Source organism: Danio rerio, chromosome 2 (genome assembly GCF_052040795.2).
Source record: "Danio rerio strain M-AB ecotype USA chromosome 2, GRCz13ab, whole genome shotgun sequence".
Classification (NCBI taxonomy): domain Eukaryota; kingdom Metazoa; phylum Chordata; class Actinopteri; order Cypriniformes; family Danionidae; genus Danio; species Danio rerio.
The window spans coordinates 48,497,501-48,516,551 of NC_141022.1; the positions used below are offsets into that span (position 1 = coordinate 48,497,501).

Here is a 19,051-nt window from a genome sequence, read left to right on the forward strand (position 1 = left end):
AAGTCCCGGCTAGACCAGTTGGCATTTCTGCATGGAGTTTGCATGTTGCGGGTGCTCTGGTTTCCCCCACAAGTCCAAACACATGCAGTCTACAGTATGTTTCTCCAGTAATGGGTTGCAGCCGGGAGGGCATCCACTGCGTAAAACATATGCTAGAATAGTTGGTGGTTCATTCCGTTGTGGCGACCCCTGACAAATAAGTAGAGCCAGACGGAATCTGCGGACATTTTTTGCTATTTCTGCAGAGAATTTTGGTAAAAATCTGCGGTTTTCTGCTGAGAGTATTTTGAGAGTATCCAGCGGAGTATCATAACTAAAACCTTAATATATTAAATAAAAAGTAATAAATTACTGAATAAAAACTGAATACATTCAGATTTACACATGCACTTAAGTAAATAAGCAGAATTAATAATGGGCTAAAAATCTGCAGAAATCAGCAAAATTCTGCGGAAAATCTGCGGAATTCTGTGTGCGCAGATTCCATTTGGGCCTACAAATAAGGGACTAAGCTAAAGTAAAATGAATGAATGAATGAATTTAGAATTGGTTTCAAGAAGTTTAAGAAGTTTAGCTTCTTGAAAGTGTTTACTGAAGTGTCTTTGTTGTCATTAAAAAATAATAGTCGATTAGTCAAGGCAACTAACTGAAATAAAAAATGAAGTTGGTTTGAAAAAATTTTTATATATATATATATATATATATATATATATATATATATATATATATATATATATATACACACACACACATACACACACAGTTGAAGTCAAAATTATTAATAATTCTGACTTCAACTGTGTGTGAACTAATACAAATCTTAAAAGAATGTGACAGAATTGCTAAAACTTAATATCAGTAAAAATGTAATTTCATTATAGAAGTAATAAAATCAGGCGATGCAGTGGTGCAGTAGGTAGTGCTGTCGCCACACAGCAAGAAAGGCGCTGGTTCAGTTGGTGATTCTGTGTGGAGTTTGCATGTTCTCCCTGCGTTCGCGTGGGTTTCCTCCGGGTGCTCCGGATTCGCCATAGTCCAAAGACATGCGGTACAGGTGAATTGGGTGGGCTAAATTGTCCGTAGTGTATGAGTGTGAATGGATGTTCCACAGAGATGGGTTGCAGCTGGAAGGGCATCCGCTGCGCGAAACATTGCGGTGCGTTTATTCAGTTGTTTGTGTTGTGAGAATTTGCAACGTGAGCTGTCAAATTGATGAAGATCGTATCTTTATTTGCTGTTTTTTTTTTTTTTTTTTTTGTAATTGCATGTGCTTTCTTAAATTGCAGAGCATCAAGCTCTCTCGGCCAATGTAGATTAGCATGTGTATATATATATATTTTCTTTAAAAAAATTGGTCTAGTAATGTTGTCAATGACAAATGACAAGCATATGTCTCAACATAATAATTCAACTTCAGAACTATGAATAGTTGTATTCTGATGTCGTCAATTTACTGTGAATTAACAACCAGGACCAATTTAAAGTCTATTCAAGTCCACCATTCAAAGTCTATACAAAATTTAGCATTTTAATCAACAGTAGACCTACACACAAGCCTCATATTATTAATGTTGTTTCACCATACGTTTGAGAAAAAAACAATAATAATAGCCTACTCATATTAACCTTAAATTTACATCTACAGAATCCTGAGAAAATCATAATCCTAATTTTAAGCAAAAAATTGTTATGCTTGTTTTTGCTAGAATCGTGCAGCTACAGTCACACTAGAGTTTGAGCGTGCGAAATTCTGTCGTACGGCACTGCGAAAAGGGGTGGGATTAAAAAAGACAATTAGACATAAAAAGCAAGCGATTGGTCCATATTTAAAATTTCTATATTGAGAGGTCATGTTTAAATCTTTGATTGGTCTCATGCAGCCACGTTATGCGATTTTCGCGGGGCAGAGTTCACCAAGCTTGAACTTTGCAACACGTTTCTGACGCATGTGTATGAATGAAAGTCTATGGGGAGAAAAGTGCATTGGGACCGCCACTTTACTCTGTGAAGATTCACAAAATTATAAAATAACTATTTGACACTGATTTCAATTACTTTAATTGTTAGCATTTCCTAAAAATATGGATGTGACTGAAAGTACTTGAATCTTGGATCTTGAATTTCATCACATTTACCTTTCATTTTAACAAAAGGAACTCATAAAAGTTCTGTCAGCCATGAAAGCCATGTTTTATGAAGCTTCACAGCAGGAGTGCCTAATCCCGTTTCTAGAGATCTACTATTCTGTAGAGTTCAGCTGCAACCTTGATCAAACGCACCTGTCTTTAATTACCACGTACTCCTCCAGATCCTACTTTGTTGGTTTAGTTGCTTTTGATCAGGGTTAGAGCTGAACTCTGCAGGAAGGCAGATTTCCAGGAACAGGATTAGGCACCCCTGCTTTACAGCATTCAAATTTTACTTTACATACAGTATGTTACCTTGCTTCAAGTTCTCAATACAGTTTTTACCTGACGTTACAGGCGTTCCTCCTGACCAGCTCTATCACACGTCCGACATTGCTGAGGTTTCCATCCATGATGATAAAGAGTTGTCGTGGGCAGCTGCGGTGGATGGGCTGCCGATAAACCCAGGACAGAGCGGACCACAGGTTAACAGTGCCATGATCCGAGCGCAGCTTCTGGATGAACTCCAGTGCCTGAGTCACAGTGACCTGAGGAACAACAAACGGACATAAGGCCAGTCACTTTAGCCTTTATGTACAGTATGCTGTGTTTAGGAAAAGCACCAAGATTTGAAAGATGTGTTCATATAAAATGTATACAACAATATGTGGGTTATCTCCCTATTATTTTAAGCATTAATCTAATAATAATAACAATAACAATAACAATAATAATAATAATAATAATAATAGTAATAATGATGAAAAGTACTGTCATCATCCATAAAGCCCAAAATTGGGAATTCAGTCTATTTGGCTTTTCATGTCATGTTGTCTATTGAAAAAAACTTTTAAAATATTAATTAATAAATAAAATTATTTACTTTTTTAAAGTTTATCTATTTGTATCTGTATATTTTAAACAATGCATATGTTTAAATCCCTCCAATTTCTCTAAATATAATAAATATAAAATATTGAATATAATATAAGCACTTTTAATTCTATATTTTATTATTTAAAAACCTATATTCATCTATATTCTATAATTTATCTATATTTCTATATTTATCTTTATTCTTGAAATCCCTCCAATTTTCTCAAAATGTTTTAATTTTTTTAGCCATAAATCTTTACAGTTGATGTATTTGCATGCATCAAACTTTCAGTTTTATTTCTATTTTCTATTCTAGATAATCTATATTCTGAAGGTTAGAGAGCAAATGTTTGTCCATTTGTTGTTTGCTAGACTTTATACAATATTTTATTCACAAAAACATACCAATCAGCTATATTTTCGATTTATGGAATAATGAAAAGAGATCCCCTCTATAAAATTAAAAAAGATCTTGGATTTTTATTCATGTTCTGGAAAAAGCTGTTTAAATTATGCCAAAATTTTTTAAACAATACATATTTAAAATTAACATATACAAACATTTCAGTAAACACAAAAAGTTAATCTAATGAATCATTTGGAAAAGTGATTCACCTCTTCATCTCCTTCAATTTAAATAAGTGTGACATGGAATAATTGGAGAACTAGAGAAAACTGCCCTGTGTGATGGAAATGTGGAGAGCAGTGTTGCATAATTAAGCAAAGCAAGTTTGTTTTTGATGATTGCGTGCTGTAAAATGCATGGCAGTGCCATATGGCTCTCTGTGTTTTAAAACACTCTGTCCTGCCAGACCTTGGATCTGCTTGAACCTGATATTGCAGCGTCATGGCAACCAGTAGTGCTGACCTGGACAGAGATTTTTATCACCACAGGTCGCTCACTGGTAAACATCAACCAATCTCGCACGCATCCAGAGCCTGTATTGTCTTCACCTCAGTGACTCCTGAAAAAAATGCAGCATTGCTAACTAAAAAGAGTGTGGAAAAACACTCACATCTGTGCAAGTCTTGCTGGTGTTAAAAAGAGGCCTGACTGTAGAGCAAATGCCAGCGATGTTCAACATGGTGCGTGTCGGCAGACTCTTGATGGCCACCAACATCCCCTCCTGTCAAAGACATTTTCAGTTTGAATATACTGCATGTTCAGAGTGGAATGCCATCCTGTGATGGTCTTTACTTCATATTTTTATAGGTGGACAAAACTGCCTGTTAATGAGAGTCAGGAAAAACAGGCTGATTAATCCAAACCGCTGTTGAACAGTTTACTTGTTTATAAGATTGTCATGAAACTTTAGAATCATGATGATGACACGTCATAAATGTAAACTAGTCTATGAATCACTGTCTTTGACATGACAACTTGAAATTACAAGACAATATAACTTGTCATAAATCTGTTATAAACATGACTGTCATAAAGCTGTTATTTTTTTGTGTAATGAAATTTATAACAGCGCCTTAATATTTTTCTTGGTCTCAGCTACATTTGTACAAATAGAATGTGTCATTAAAAGTCATTAAATCATAATATATTATACATTAATTTGACTATTGACACTTTCACTGAGGAATTTCAATGACAAATTTACTTTAAAAAGATGATCAGAAAATTATCCATAACAATTATAAGGCCTCATCATTTATGACAAATTTTGTTGTCTTGGTAATGTCAAGTTGTCATGACAGACAAAAACAGGTCATCATGTATTTGTTTATTTAAAGTTTTCAAACGAAGTAATCTCAGACTATCTCATCAATACATTAAAAATAACAACCAAACAAATGACAGTTTAGGCTCTATTTTAATGGTTCAGGTGCAAAGTCTAAGGCACATGTCGCAAAAGCATTATGGGCATGTCTGAATCCACTTTTGCTATTTTAAGGATGGAAAAATACGCTTTGCGCCCTGGCGCATGGTCTAACAGGGTGCTTATTCTCTTTTTGACTTATGGGTGTGTTATGAGCATAATGTGCATTAAACAAATCAGAGTCTAATCTCCCATTTCCTTTAATAGTCAGTAGCATCGCACCATGATGCATTTGCTATTTATATGGCGGACTTTGTGAATGGAAAAACTGAATGCTTCACTAGCAAGAAAACAGTTAAACAGAGCATCTGAAGCACGAGGATAAAGAACGAGCCTCCTCCATTTGGCCTCTTTACTTTCCCTTTACTTTACTTTTACTCTTTACACCTTTACTTTCGTGTGGTAAGGAAATGATGGAAACTCACTCCACTGAAGACATCCATGAAGCTATACATTTAATTTTGTTTGTTAAGTGCAAAGATTTATTTCAAAACTATTTTTGAATTCAGTTCTAATTTCCAGCAAACGAATAAATGACGATGATGAAACAGGAAAAATAAAACTGAGTTATATCCAAACACACGTCTCATTCTTATGTCCCATATGGTGATGCATACGTCTCCAAAACCTGACAGGTGGACAAATCTAAACTTGTTTTTATTAAAACAAATATAAATATGCATATAATAAATAATACTACTACTAATAATAACATATAATAAAAATGCTAATTGTAATAAATAAACTGAAAAAGCCCCCCGGGCATGAAGGTGGCATGGAGGTAGTGTTTTTATTTTTAGTAATAATTTTTGTAACATTTTAATTCTGTATTTTTGTGTATTAAGCGTTTGAACATGCACAGGCACATAACTAACACGCTCTGCCTTGTCTTTAGACCTGCTTTTACTTTGTCAACAGCGCAGTCTAATTCAGTTTCTCAAAATAGTAACGCACTAACATGAGCCTTAACATACCTCCTTTATAGACCAAGAACACCCATCAGTCCACAAAGTAGTGCAAATGGATTTTTTATTTAAACAACGTGGCGCATAATGTGAAAATTAGGGTTGCGCTGCATGGTCTAAAAATAGCAACATCACGTCAAACACGTCTTGTGCCTTATTGCGCAAGGTGTACAGTATGATAGTGTTATTACAGCTTTCGTACATGCATAAAATGTCCTTCGTATGTCATGATTATAAAGGTGTCTTATGCAAGTGAAGTGTTACTATCATGTTCTATATTTACAACTAAGCAAAAACTGTGTTTGCATCACCTACTGACCTGCATCAAACTACACTGTTAAAAAAATGCTGAGTTCTACACAATTGATTTGTGTTGGGACAACATGAAGGAATTAAGTCAACTTATTAGTTTTTACTCGTTTAAGTGGATTGAACATAAAACAAGTTTTCCCTTATAAAAACTCCATAATTGTGTTGTTTCAGCCAATTATAAATAAGTAGTTTGAACAAACAGCAGCAGTGTATACAGTATTAGGTTCTACTGTTGAGGAAAATTTATGTTAAATTGGTAATAAGTCTTTTTTTTTACAAGATAAGTAATAAAATGATATATAATAAGTAATGAAAGTTTTCACGTTATTAAATAAAAAGGCCTTAACCATTAATTGTCTAACACCAGTTTTCTCAAATGTTGACAAAAAACACATGTCATTGTGCTGTATAGTGTCTGCAGAACCTTGATCTTGTTGATGTTGTGCTGTGTCATTGTATTGCTGTTGTCAATGAGGAAGATGAGCTCTCTGCTGGCCTGCTGCAGTTCTGTTGGTTCGGACAGCAGGTCGGGGCAGAAGTTTAACATCAGGACGGGGTTCAAGAGCAGATCCTTATGATAGCGTCTCCGCACAAACTCCAGCTGTGGAAAGCACATTCATATAGACTATAAGGTTGGGTTCCATTCAATTGATTTGTTTTGGGACAACATGAAGGAATTAAGTTAGCTCATTAGTTTTTACAAATTTAAGTGGATTGAACATAAAACAATAAGAAAAAAACACAGCAAGAAGTGTGTTGTTTCAGCTCAATTTAAAAAAGTAGTTTAAACAAACAGCAATTTTTGAGTGTGTGTACACACCAGTAACTAAAAAATACTGCAAATGATAATCAGGAGTGTTAAATACCAATATCCTTACTCTCTTCTCAGACTCCGCCTCCTTTCGGGCACAGCGAATGAAATCCCGCCGAGCCCGGATCTGCTGCTCGTATTCTCTAAAGGTAAGCCGGCCTCTTTCTAGGATGACCAATGGGCTGTGAGACTCTGCAGCCAACAGGAGATTTGAGTGTGAGTTTGGATATTTTTTATGGATTTCTTGATTTTTTTTTTCTCTTTATTAAAATTCTATTTCATATTTTTCCTTAACATCTGAATTTGGGTCGACTAATTTTTGCACAGTGATCTTAAGTTATTTTGGTAATTTAGTTGCAGTTTTGGTTTACATAACTAATGTTGTGTGAATGCATAAATATCTTTTGGTATAGCATCCTTTATAAAACTGACATATTGTGCCTTTACCGATTCAGGTAAAAATGGTGACTGAAAACAAATAAGGGAAACTGCAATGCACAATTTGGAAATGCAAGTAAAGTAAATGCCATTTTCCAGTTAAAAGAGTCAATTGTTTTATTGCTGAAAGCATTCCGCTGTTTGTAATGCTATAAAACATGCATTTGCATTAGCTGTAAAACTTGCACACACACACACACATTCACACACACACACACATTTTGTAGAATGATTTGAGCAGGAGAAACAAAATCTATGATGACATAGCTGGGGTTAAAACCTGTTGAGGTTTTGGTCATTCTGTTGGTCAAGCTTTTTTTGTTATTCTACTACATGTGTGGACATTAAATGGAGAAAATAAATGTGATGTTTTGCAGGACCACTGTGCTACATGTATAGTTAACTTAATAAAGCGGTAATCTAACTATAAATACACAGTATCCTATATAGTTGACTACACATAACCTAACACAGACTACACAAGTTATACAAGCTAATAATTCTGACTTCAACTGTACTAGAGCTATTCATGCAGTACAATAGATGTGCAGTATGTAAATATGGTCTCTCACCACTAAGGTGTAGTATTATTTCCAGATGTCGGTCACACTGATGCTCCTCGGCCAGTGTGATGTAGGTTGCAGATGCAGACTTTGCGCTGGGATCAGCATCCGCACGCAGGGCATGAGTGGGACTTTCCAGACCTGAAAGCACAGATACAGAATAGGAAAGGGTTACAGAGCCTGAACGCATGCCATTTTAGCTCTGATTTGATTAGTTGCTATGAAAGAATATCATGCAGATTGGACTCTTTGACATCTGAGCCTCGGGGAACCAAAGATATGATAAAACAGATTCACACGAGAAGATTTATCTGGGTGCAGTGAAGATGACTTTTTAATTCATAACATTTCAGTCAGACATTTCACAGAAAAATCTAGATGCGTTAAGAAGTAGGTTAGCAATCAATCTTTAGATGAATGCATTGACTTTATAATCAGTTTATTATTTAGATTTTCTGTATTATTCTGATAAATCCAACCCAGGCTCATTCTGAAAATGTACTGATATATACATTTCTGGAGAGCACCAAATATGTCCCAGGAGGTAGTTTTTTTTTTTTTTTTTGCAGTTTTTGTTTTCGCGAGCTCACCAGAGGCTGCTGTTTAGGTTTCTTTAGATCTCAAATTTCTCTCGTGAGTCCTTTCTGTGTCTCAAGTCCGGCAATGTATATGGCAAGCTAACTGGACAAATTGGTAACAGGGAAAGCCATCCATATAAAGCCAGCCGTAAGCATGGAAAGGAACGAGGTCATTACTCCTCGTAGCTGTTTTAAAACGAAATGCAGCCATACGTTCTTCTGGCTACATAATTCGCGATCCCCAAAAATGTATATACACTATGTTTTCATAATTAGCCTACGTTGGATAAATCCTACAGCATTTCAAAAGTTGGGGTCTGTTTTTAATTAATGAATTAATTTAATTGAATAGTTATGTAATAAAAATGATCTATTTCTTTGCTATAGTGCCTAAAAAGCAGCTTTCTGGAAGTGTTTTATAAGCAAGCATCGCAACAGAGAAAACAGCAAACAATGCTAAATAAAATAAACAATCACTTAAAAGCAGATCTAAAATAAAATATTTGAACTGCCCCTGTTGTCGGTGGCACCAAGTCCCTTCCTAGTGAGGGATTGATGGAATCATTCAAATGATTCTTTCAAGCAGCTGAATCATTTAGAAAACAGGCATATGTCTGCCCTTATGAATACATTATTGAATCGTTTTCTCAATTATTTGTTCAGAAACAGATTTATTTATTATTGAAACATCAACACAATCTTACCACAATTTGTAACTTTTGATTTAGTATCTAATTTGTATGAATTCATACGATCTCTTTCATACAAATTTAGTATGATTTGCTCACCCCCAATGACGATTGTGTTTAGGGGTGGGGTTGGGTGCCACGCCTCCTTTTTAAAATCATACATTTTCACATGACTAAACTCGTACAAATTAGCCACTAAACTGACAAAATATAAAATAGTTACATTTCCGTACGAGATCAGGCTGAAAACACTGCAGTGTCACTCTGATATGCAAAAATAATTTGCCCTGTCTTTACTTTTTACTTACTTTAATTACTTTGCAATTTCCATTGTTAAAACAGATTACATTATGTACTCTACAATGATCTCTGGTTTATTGAACCATTGTATAAACTCATTTTCGCATCAAATAAATGACACGCATATCTATTAAATGTCTTTTTATCATTTTAATTACAGGACATTTAAACTGCATTTTAATATGCTTCAAATGCTTTTGAATGACAATGCAGTTATGGTATTATCTTTGACACTATCACACACACATATAATACTGTCACCTCACAGCAAGAAGGTTGCTGGTTCGAGCCCCTGCTGGGTTAGTTGACCTTTTGGGTGGAGTTTGCATGTTCTCCACGTGTTCGCGTGGGTTTCCTCCGGGTGCTCCGGTTTCCCCCACAGTCCAAAGACATGAGGTACAGGTGAATTGGGTAAGCTAAATTGTCTGTAGTGTATGTGTGTGAATGAGAGTGTATATGTGTTTCTAAGTGATGGGTTGCAGCTGGAAGGGCATCCGCTGTGTAAAACATGTGCTGGATAAGTTGGTGGTTCATTCTGCTGTGGCAACCCCAGATTAATAAAGAGACTAAGCCGAAAAGAAAATGAATGAATGTAAAAAAATATCCGTAAACTAGCAGTTTTCCGTATTTTGATATTCATGTTTTAATTTTTTTATTGTCCCACATTTATTTATTCTTTTGAATAATGTTAAGGGATCTTCCTTCAAACTTTTAACCTTGAATAGTTTGAAAAGGTGACTGATTGACAATTTTAAACGGTTTAAAGTGGTATATTGTCTGGGTTGGCGTTAAATATTATGGTACAAAATCCTTGTAATTAACTGCCAGAACATTTTCTGTAATTTTACAGATTTATTTATTTGTATATTAATTCTTATTCATTATATTATTTCAAACTACTAAACTATCAATAAATGTCACTTTGTTAAAACTGTGCAGTTGAATTTTCAACATCAAAAGTCGACAGAGCAGAGATCAACATCCCATAATGCAATTCACAGAACACAGAATCTGTTAATTAACAGATTTTTTTTTTTTTACTGTTTACAGTAAAAATCTGAATTAATAATATTACCATGGTTCAGTTTCAGCTCTTTTCTTCATGTAGTACTATGTGTGCAAAACCTTTTGTCATGCAAGCATGTGTGGAAATCTTTAAATGTGTTTTACTGTGTTATTTTATGCCTCACTCTCTCCTAATTCTCCTGTATTTGTCCTTCTCAATGTCCATTAGAGTTGAACCACAGTGACCTTTATCTGTGATTTAGTACTCTCCATCACCCAGCCTCCATCTCGCTCTTCTATTTTTTGTGGCCTGGAGCCTGAACCAAACCCTCACAGACATGCTTCAGCTCCTTCTGGCAAGCTCACCGATGTCAATCATAATCACTGATGGCCATGCCAAGGTTTACGCTAACTGGATTATTTCAGAACACAAGCTGGACCTGCATGAACGCACTGGCTCTCTTTAAAAGCACAGAGAAAAAAAGGCTTCAGTGCAATGGTGGTTATAAACCAAAGTAACCTGCTTAAGAAAAGAGCTCGGGATGGGGCCACTTCAACATTTAGTTTAATTATTTTAATATTTTTATTTACCCCCGCATTTCACATTTATTTTATATCTAACGTACTATACATTCACATATTGATTATTGCACATATTGATCTTCTGTGCTGTTCTCTATTTCTTTTGTCATCTTGTTTTTGTTTTTTTTTGGTCAGTTATTTTTAAATATTTGATCTTTTTTAATAATTAGCAGTCATTTATTCATTCATTTTCCTTCGGCTTAGTCCCTTATCCAACTAAGCCTGGTTTCTCTTGAGGTTTTTTCCTTCACTTTCATCAACTGGTGATGTTTGTTCCTCGCCAGTGTTGCCACCTTACTTGCTTGTTTGGGACTTGTGGAGCTACACATTGATGGATTTGCTCCTCAGAGTTTGGACTTGAAAATTAAACTAAACTGAATTTCAACTCTGAAATCTGGACTGACACAGTTTCAGTTTACTAAAACTTCCATGTTTAGCTGCTTTGACACAATCCACATTGTAAAAGCACTATATAATTAAAAATGAGTTGAATTGAATTGAATAATCCATCAGGGGTTTCCCAGTATGTGAAATATTTAGCCTAATATTTAGGCCTAATGAGGCTAGTTATGTTTCTTTTTCTCTCTCAGCAATTTCTACAGCACTCTCTTTTTACCCAATCATGTTTTCTAATAGCCACATATAATTATATCGATGGCTTCATGTGTAGTCTTAAAACCTCTATATGCAACAAATGTCTAATATAACCAAACAAACAGTTTAAAGCTATAGTTCACCCTCAAAAATACATTTATCACTATTTAATCACCCTCAAGTGGTTTCAAAAGTTTATGGTTTTTCTGTTGAACACAAAAGAAGATACTTTGAAGAATGTTAGAAACTAGTAACCATTACCTTCCATAGCAGGAAAAACAAACACTTTATAAGTTAATAGTTACTAGTTCATAACATTTTTTCCAGAATAATTTATTTTGTGTTTAACAGAATGAAAATAAACTCATAGGTTTTGAACAAGGGCAGCACGGTGGCGCAGTGGGTAGCACAATCGCCTCTCAGCAAGAAGGTCGCATTTAAAAATTAATGGATAACATACAGGATTGATCTGTCACTAGAGCCAAAATTGGGCATTTTTGGAGACACCTCAGAAATAGGAGATAAATATTTATTGCTGGCAGTATCTTTGTGTATGAAATTAGTAAAAATAATAATTTTACAAAATTGGAATTCAGATTACGTGCCTGTCTTTGAAATTTGGATTAGGAGCTAAAGTTACGCGTTGTCCATGGAAGAAATGAGATATGAGATGGCAAACAAACTAAACACATTTTTTTACATCTGAAATCCAATTATGTTTTATATCAGTATTCCTGACTTGTAACTCTTTATAGATGGGATTGGTTTGGCATAAGTCAAGTTGTGGAGCCTACACATTTCTCTGTAAATTAATATTATAATTATTATTATTATATTTAATTCTATTTATTTCTCTTGTGCTTTCTGGATGATATTGTATTATGTTGTGTCCGACTATTTGTGTGTTTTGAAACGACCTTTGTAACCTTTTTTCTTTCTTTTTTTCTGTTTAGGTTATTGTTTATTTTCTCATGCTAAAACCAACAAAAAATATATTTTTTATATATAAAAAAAATAATAACAACAATAGCCAAATTAGTATTCAAATACATTTTAATAACGGCCACTTTAGGTGTTTTACACCTTTTTCAAGAGTTCACACTTAGCTGATCATTGATAATTGATAAGCTTGGTTGGCAGGCTGTCCCGGGAGAGAGCCCTGAGCTTATGAGATCCTCGAGCTCTGGGCTCCCTCCTGTTTGCAGGGCGTAAGAGGAGTTTGATATCAGGTAGATCTCGATGACCCCCCATTTTAAGCTTGACTATGGTATAAATTTTGTGTTTTCATTTTGTTTAGAGTGCTTGTTATTTGGACTGTGGGAGGAAACCGGGGAAAACCCACGCGAGCACGGGGAAAACAAACAAAACTCCGCACAGAGATCTCGTCTGGTTTAGAAGTAGCTTAAACCAAAGGCAACAGTGCTAATCACTTGCCACCGTGTTGCCCGTTTCAAAAGGAGGGAAAGTAGGGTTGGGTGGGGGGTTCTTCAAGACGAAGATTTTGAGATAGGAAATCTCTGGTTATTTAAAGTGCGTTAGAAATCATCTGATTGGATAATTGGTCATGAGCTGATGCTGGAATAGCTGAGAACAATCGTAAGCATGTTCTTCTCTTGAAATTTGTTTATAAATAAACTTCACTTATTGTCATTTTTGATTCAAGAATAAAGGTCCAAGATTTAGAATAAAAGTTGCTTGTAAAATATTTTTTTTCTATTTAAAAACAATAGAGCGAAAGGTGAAGTCACTTATGGTTTCTTGAACAGTTGGACGTTGGACCCATGAAAAATAATTGTTTGAATTTGCCAAACCTGATTAGCTGAAGTCACACTGAAGTGGCATCCAACAGATGATTCCGCTTGGTTTTAAAGCATTTTTCAATGGATTATTTTCACTATTAATGATGGCAAAGCAGTCAAAATAAGATTAATAAGCTCATGTATGGGACAAATTCTGGATTTTGGTCTTTTCAACCACCTGAACCCCCTTGGCTACGGGCCTGGTTTACTTTGATTTATAATGAACTTGTTCTTGTTTGCTTTTTTCCCCACCAAGATCTGAAAACACAAAAGAGTTAAACTTCTGCTGTATGCTGTAAAATCTTGATCCTGGAGGGCCGGTGTCCCTGCAGAGTTTAGCTTCAACTTGCCTCAACACACCTGCCTGGGAGTTTCAAGTATACCTAGTAACACCTTTGTTAGCTTCTTCAGGCGTGTTTTGATTAGGTTTGGAGCTAAAATCTGCAGGACACCAGCCCTCCAGGAACAAGTTTGGTGACCACTGCTGTAGAGGATATAAATGTTACCGGCCAGCAGACAGGCTCCTCGAACCAGCAGCTGGAAGCTGAGCTGATAAGGCGAGAGGTTTGTGGCAGAGCTGTTGAGCAGAGCATGTGTGCACTGCTGCCCGACTCCCAGCATCCTCTCCTGCTTCCCAGACACACTGCCAAAACACGTCGTCGGGCTGAAGGACAGACGGCAAGTGGGGTTTCAAGCAATTTACTCCACTTGTGATTCAGATTCTAATTAAAGGAATAGTTCACCCAAAAATGTAAGATCTGTCATCATTTGCTCACTCTTTTAATTGAGTTTCTTTATTGTGTTGAATACACAGGCAGAGTTAGAAAAAAGCTGGTAGCTGGAACCCATTGACTTCCATATATTAATAAATAATATAATTTTTGTATTATAATTTATATTATAATAATATAATAAAATATAAATATTTTTCTGATAATTGGTCATTTTTAAGACAATGGATTCCAGCAACCAACATTCTTCAAAATGTCTTCTTTAATGTTTAGCAGAAGAAAGAAACTCCTAATGGTTTTAAACTACTTCAGGAAGAATAAATAATGAGGTAATTTTTAGTTTTGGGTAAACTATCCCTTCACAGAAAGACTTTTATTGAAGATATTTGTTTTTAATTTTAGGATTTGGCCACATGAGAGGTCATACAAAATCTTCTAGATGTCATATACAACAGAAAAAAGTAAATACATTTACTGACCTCATACATCACCCAGCACTTATCCCTCCACATGCAACTCCCCCTTTGTTTATACACTTTGCTAAATATTATATATATTTTTATTTACGTAAATCATTTGTTATTTTTATTATAAGTCTTTTTATTTAGCAAGCATTACACTGATCATTATATACAGTTGAAGTCAGAATTATTAGCCTACCTTTGGATTTTTATCTATTTATTTATTTATTTATTGATATTTCCCAAATGATGTTTAACAGAGCAGGACATTTTTCACTGTATGTCTGATAATAATTTTTTCTATTTTATTTTCATCTTGGGAAAGTCTTATTTGTTTTATTTCGGCTCGAGTAAAAGCAGCTTTAAATTTTTTTAAAGCTATTTTAAGGTCAATATTATTAGCCTCTTTAAGCTACTTTTTTTTCTATAGTCTGCAGAACAAACCATCGTTATACAATAATTTGCCTAATTACCCTATCCTGCCTAGTTAACCTAGTTAAGCCTTTACATGTCACTTTAAGCTGTATAGAAGTGTCTTGAAAAATATCTAATCAAATATTATTTACTGTCATCATGGCAAATATGCAATAAATCAGTTATTAGAAATGAGTTATTAAAACTATTATGTTTAGAAATGTGTTGAAAAAAAATCTTCTGTGTTTAACAGAAATTGGGGGAGAAAATAAACAGGTTGAATAATTCTGACTTCAACTGTATGTGACCCTGGACCACAAAACTAATTATAACCAAAAACACATTGTATGGGTAAAAATTATGGATTTTTCTTTTATGCTAGATAATATTTCATGAAGATATTTTACTGTATTACTATTCCTACTGTAAATATATCAAAGCTAAAATTAATAATGTGCATTGCACTTCACTTAGGCAAATTTAAAGGTGATTAAAAACTTTAAACTCCATATTTTTAAATTGTATCACAGCCAAATATTGCCCTATCCAAAGCATGCAAAGCTTGTTGTGGTGGTGTGGAGAGACACCCACCCCTGATCATTGTGAAGCACTTTGGGTGTATGGCCATACACAATAAATGCACTAAACAAATACACATTACATTACATTAATGATTCAGCTTTCAGATGATGTATACATCTCAATAAAAACTGACACTTATGACTGGTTTTGTGGTGCAGGGTCACATATTACACAATATTTTGATTGAATGAAAAAAGCTTTTTTTCCAAATACTTTTTAGGTCTACTGGGATTATTATTAGTTACAGTAAAAGATCAGTTTTACCTGTTCTCCTCTGATTTTGTGCCATTTTCACTTTTTCCAGGCTGGACCCTTGCTCTTACTACAGGCGTGAGCACTGTCGGGTACACCAGACGGATTGCACCATTTTCAAGTGTAGGAAGTTCAAGGGTAGTGCTGATGACAACGGACACGATTTCAAGAGGTCCAATTTGGCCCGTGCTCACAATGAATGTGCTCCTTTCCAGGTCCTCGTCCAGCAACAGATGACCTAAATTGAAAATAATCAATTAACAGGTACAAAAATCTCTCAGAATTCTTAAGTTGCAAATCATTTATCCCCAGTAATCTGTATTTTTGCACTAAAACTCGGGCCTGCTCTGAAACCTAACTGAAATATGTGTGAGTTAATGCAGGCACAGAGCCAACACAGCTCTCTCGTATAATGAATGCTGCCTGCACACCTCAGGCTGGACAAGTACAAAGCAGTATAAAGAGAGAACACAAGACTTACAAGAACACCGAATACACCTGAAGTGTGTGCAGTGACACAATCCTGTGGAAATACAATGAAATTGCTCAATGCTGCATTTTTAACATCAGTAGTTAACATCATGTCTGGTTATTCTGTCTGTCTGTCTGTCTGTCCATCTGTCTTGTCTGTCTGTTTATCTGTCTGTCTGTTTGTCTATCCGTCTGTCTGTCTGTCTGTCTGTCTGTCCATCTCTCTTGTCTAAATGTCTGTCTGTCTATTCGTCTATCTGTCTGTCTGTCTATCCGTCTGTCTGTCTGTCCATCTATCTTGTCTGTATGTTTGTCTGTCTGTCTGTCTGTCTACATGTCTGTCTGCCTGCCTGTTTATCTGTCTGTCTCTGCATCTATATTGTCTATATGTCTGTCTGTCTGTCTGTGCATCTATCTTGTCTATATGGGCTCTATTTTGACGGTCCATGCGCAAAACGCAGGGAGCAAATGCTTTCAGGGCGTGTCAAGATGCGTTTTTGCTAATTTAAGGACGGGAAATCTGCCTTGCGCTTCGGCGCATGGTCTAAAAGGGTTGAGTTTATTTTCTTAATGAGTTATGGGTGTGTTTTAAGAATAAACCAAATACAGTCTCATCTCCCATTCCCTTTAAGAGTCAGGTGCGTCGCATCAAGAGCGCATTCGCTATTTACAGGGCGCAAAGTAAGTCTAAGTGGAAAAAAATGAGCATTTCACAAGCAAACAGTTAACAGTTTATTAACAGAAAACTGTTAAACAGAGCATCTACTGCGTGAGAATGAGAGATAATGGATCACTTTCACTTTCGCTCTTGGATAGGGAAACCTTTACGCACAGACATCAATTAGTCTATAAATAAATACTTTTGTTTGTTAAGCGCAAATATTCATTTCAAAACTATTTCTAAATTCAGTTCTAATTTCCAGCAAATTAATAAATGAATAATAATAGCAAAATGTGCTCTAAAACCTGAGTTATATCCTAAAACACATGCTTTGCCCCATATGGTCTAAAACCTGACAGGTGGGCAAATCTAAGCTTGTTTTTAATAAAACAAATATACATATGGATATAATAAATAATACTACTAATAATAATAACATTATACAAAAGCAAATTGTTATGAATGAACTGAAAAAGCCTCCAGAGATGAAGAAGACATAAAAGCAGTGGTTTTTCATATTTATGTAGGCTAGAAAATAATGTTTTGTAATATTTTAATCCTTTATATTTATATCCTATATCTATTCTTATTATATCCTATATATATCCGTAATATTTAAATTTTTTCATATGTAAAGATATTTGCCTACTGCTCTCTTGTGCGTATTAAGCATTGTGTAAGCGAGGCGCAACTCTGCGCTGGAGTTTAGACCGGGTTAGTTTTGGTCTAATGAAAAATCTATTATAGTTTCTCAAAATAGCAACGCGCCAGCGGTCCCCCTCAGAACCCCTTCCTTTTTAAACCAGAACGCCTATGGGAGCACAAATAAGCTCTAATGCATTTGCTATTTAAACAGTGTAGCGCAAAGCCTCAAAACGACTCTTGCGCCAAGCTTAAACTACCAAAAGACTACTGCGTCACGCCTTGCGCCACACTGCGCCGGGTGTATGATAGGGCCCTATGTCTGTCTGTTTATCTGTCTGTCTGTGCAACTAACTTGTCTATATGTCTGTCTGTCCATTTATCTTGTCTGTCTGTCTGTCTGTCTGTATGTCTGTTTATCTGTCTGTCTGTGCATCTATCTTGTCTATATGTCTGTCTGTCTGTCTGTTTATCTGTCTGTCTGTTCATCTATCTTGTCTATATGTCTATCTATCTACAGTATCTATCTATCTATCTATCTATCTATCTATCTATCTATCTATCTATCTATCTATCTATCTATCTATCTATCTATCTATCTGTCTGTCTGTCTGTCTGTCTGTCTGTCTGTCTGTCTGTCTGTCTGTCTGTCTGTCTGTCTGTCTGTCTGTACGTCTATCCGTCGGTCAGTTTGTCTGTCTGTCTGTCTGTATGTCCATCTATCTTGTCTAAATGTCTGTCTGTCTATCCGTCTGTCTGTCTGTCTGTCTGTCTAGAAACCTCTTCAATCTTGTCCTTAATGAGCTAATATTCATAATGAAAAAAATTGCCACATTTCAGAATTTCCATTACCAATCTAAGCCAATAGTTTGTTTTGGGTTTGGATTGTTTGTGTGTACTTTATTGCACAGACAGGTAGAATATAGAAAAACACATTATCTGCATTTTTCCTTTTTTTTAAACCCAAGTTTAGAAACTAGAACTAATCCAGCATTACGTACTCACACCCAGCCACAAACCTCTTTTGAGGAATGAGAATCAAATGAGAAATCGATACAGACTCATTTACAGTTTTTTTTTAATGACTTTGGTGCATTTCTCATAAAACTATTTACATTTGCACAACAGTTCATACATTTCTCAACACAATTAGCCATTTGTGCACATCATAGTAGCAGTTTTTTATTCCGTCCAACAAATTGCAAAGCTTTTGGACATGCATCAATTGCTTTCATACAACTCTCTGCTGTTTATAACATTATCATTTGCTTATGTCATGTCAGTCAAAATTAACTAAACTTGTGAATGCTGAACAGTCATTCCATATATAACTAATAGTTATTTCATTACTTGAGTCATTACATACAAAA

The 19,051-nt window shown here is 35.3% G+C and overlaps 2 protein-coding genes across 5 annotated transcripts in view; one reads left to right on the forward strand and one right to left on the reverse strand.

The window, feature by feature from the left end:
- The window catches only part of klhl24a (kelch-like family member 24a), an 802,375-nt gene that overhangs the window by 436,711 nt on the left and 346,613 nt on the right, over window positions 1-19,051 (forward strand). The window lies entirely within an intron of this gene.
- vwa5b2 (von Willebrand factor A domain containing 5B2) overlaps window positions 1-19,051 on the reverse strand; it is a 50,258-nt gene that overhangs the window by 22,116 nt on the left and 9,091 nt on the right. For all 4 annotated transcript variants that reach the window (XM_087241293.1, XM_087241292.1, XM_087241295.1 and 1 more), the window contains exons 4-10: window positions 15,920-16,145; window positions 13,974-14,131; window positions 7,930-8,061; window positions 6,987-7,111; window positions 6,533-6,709; window positions 4,019-4,129; window positions 2,472-2,674 (exon numbers count right to left, since the gene is read on the reverse strand). In XM_087241293.1, coding sequence (XP_087097419.1) covers window positions 2,472-2,674; window positions 4,019-4,129; window positions 6,533-6,709; window positions 6,987-7,111; window positions 7,930-8,061; window positions 13,974-14,131; window positions 15,920-16,145 — 1,132 coding nt within the window. The remainder of the gene's footprint in view (window positions 1-2,471; window positions 2,675-4,018; window positions 4,130-6,532; window positions 6,710-6,986; window positions 7,112-7,929; window positions 8,062-13,973; window positions 14,132-15,919; window positions 16,146-19,051) is intronic.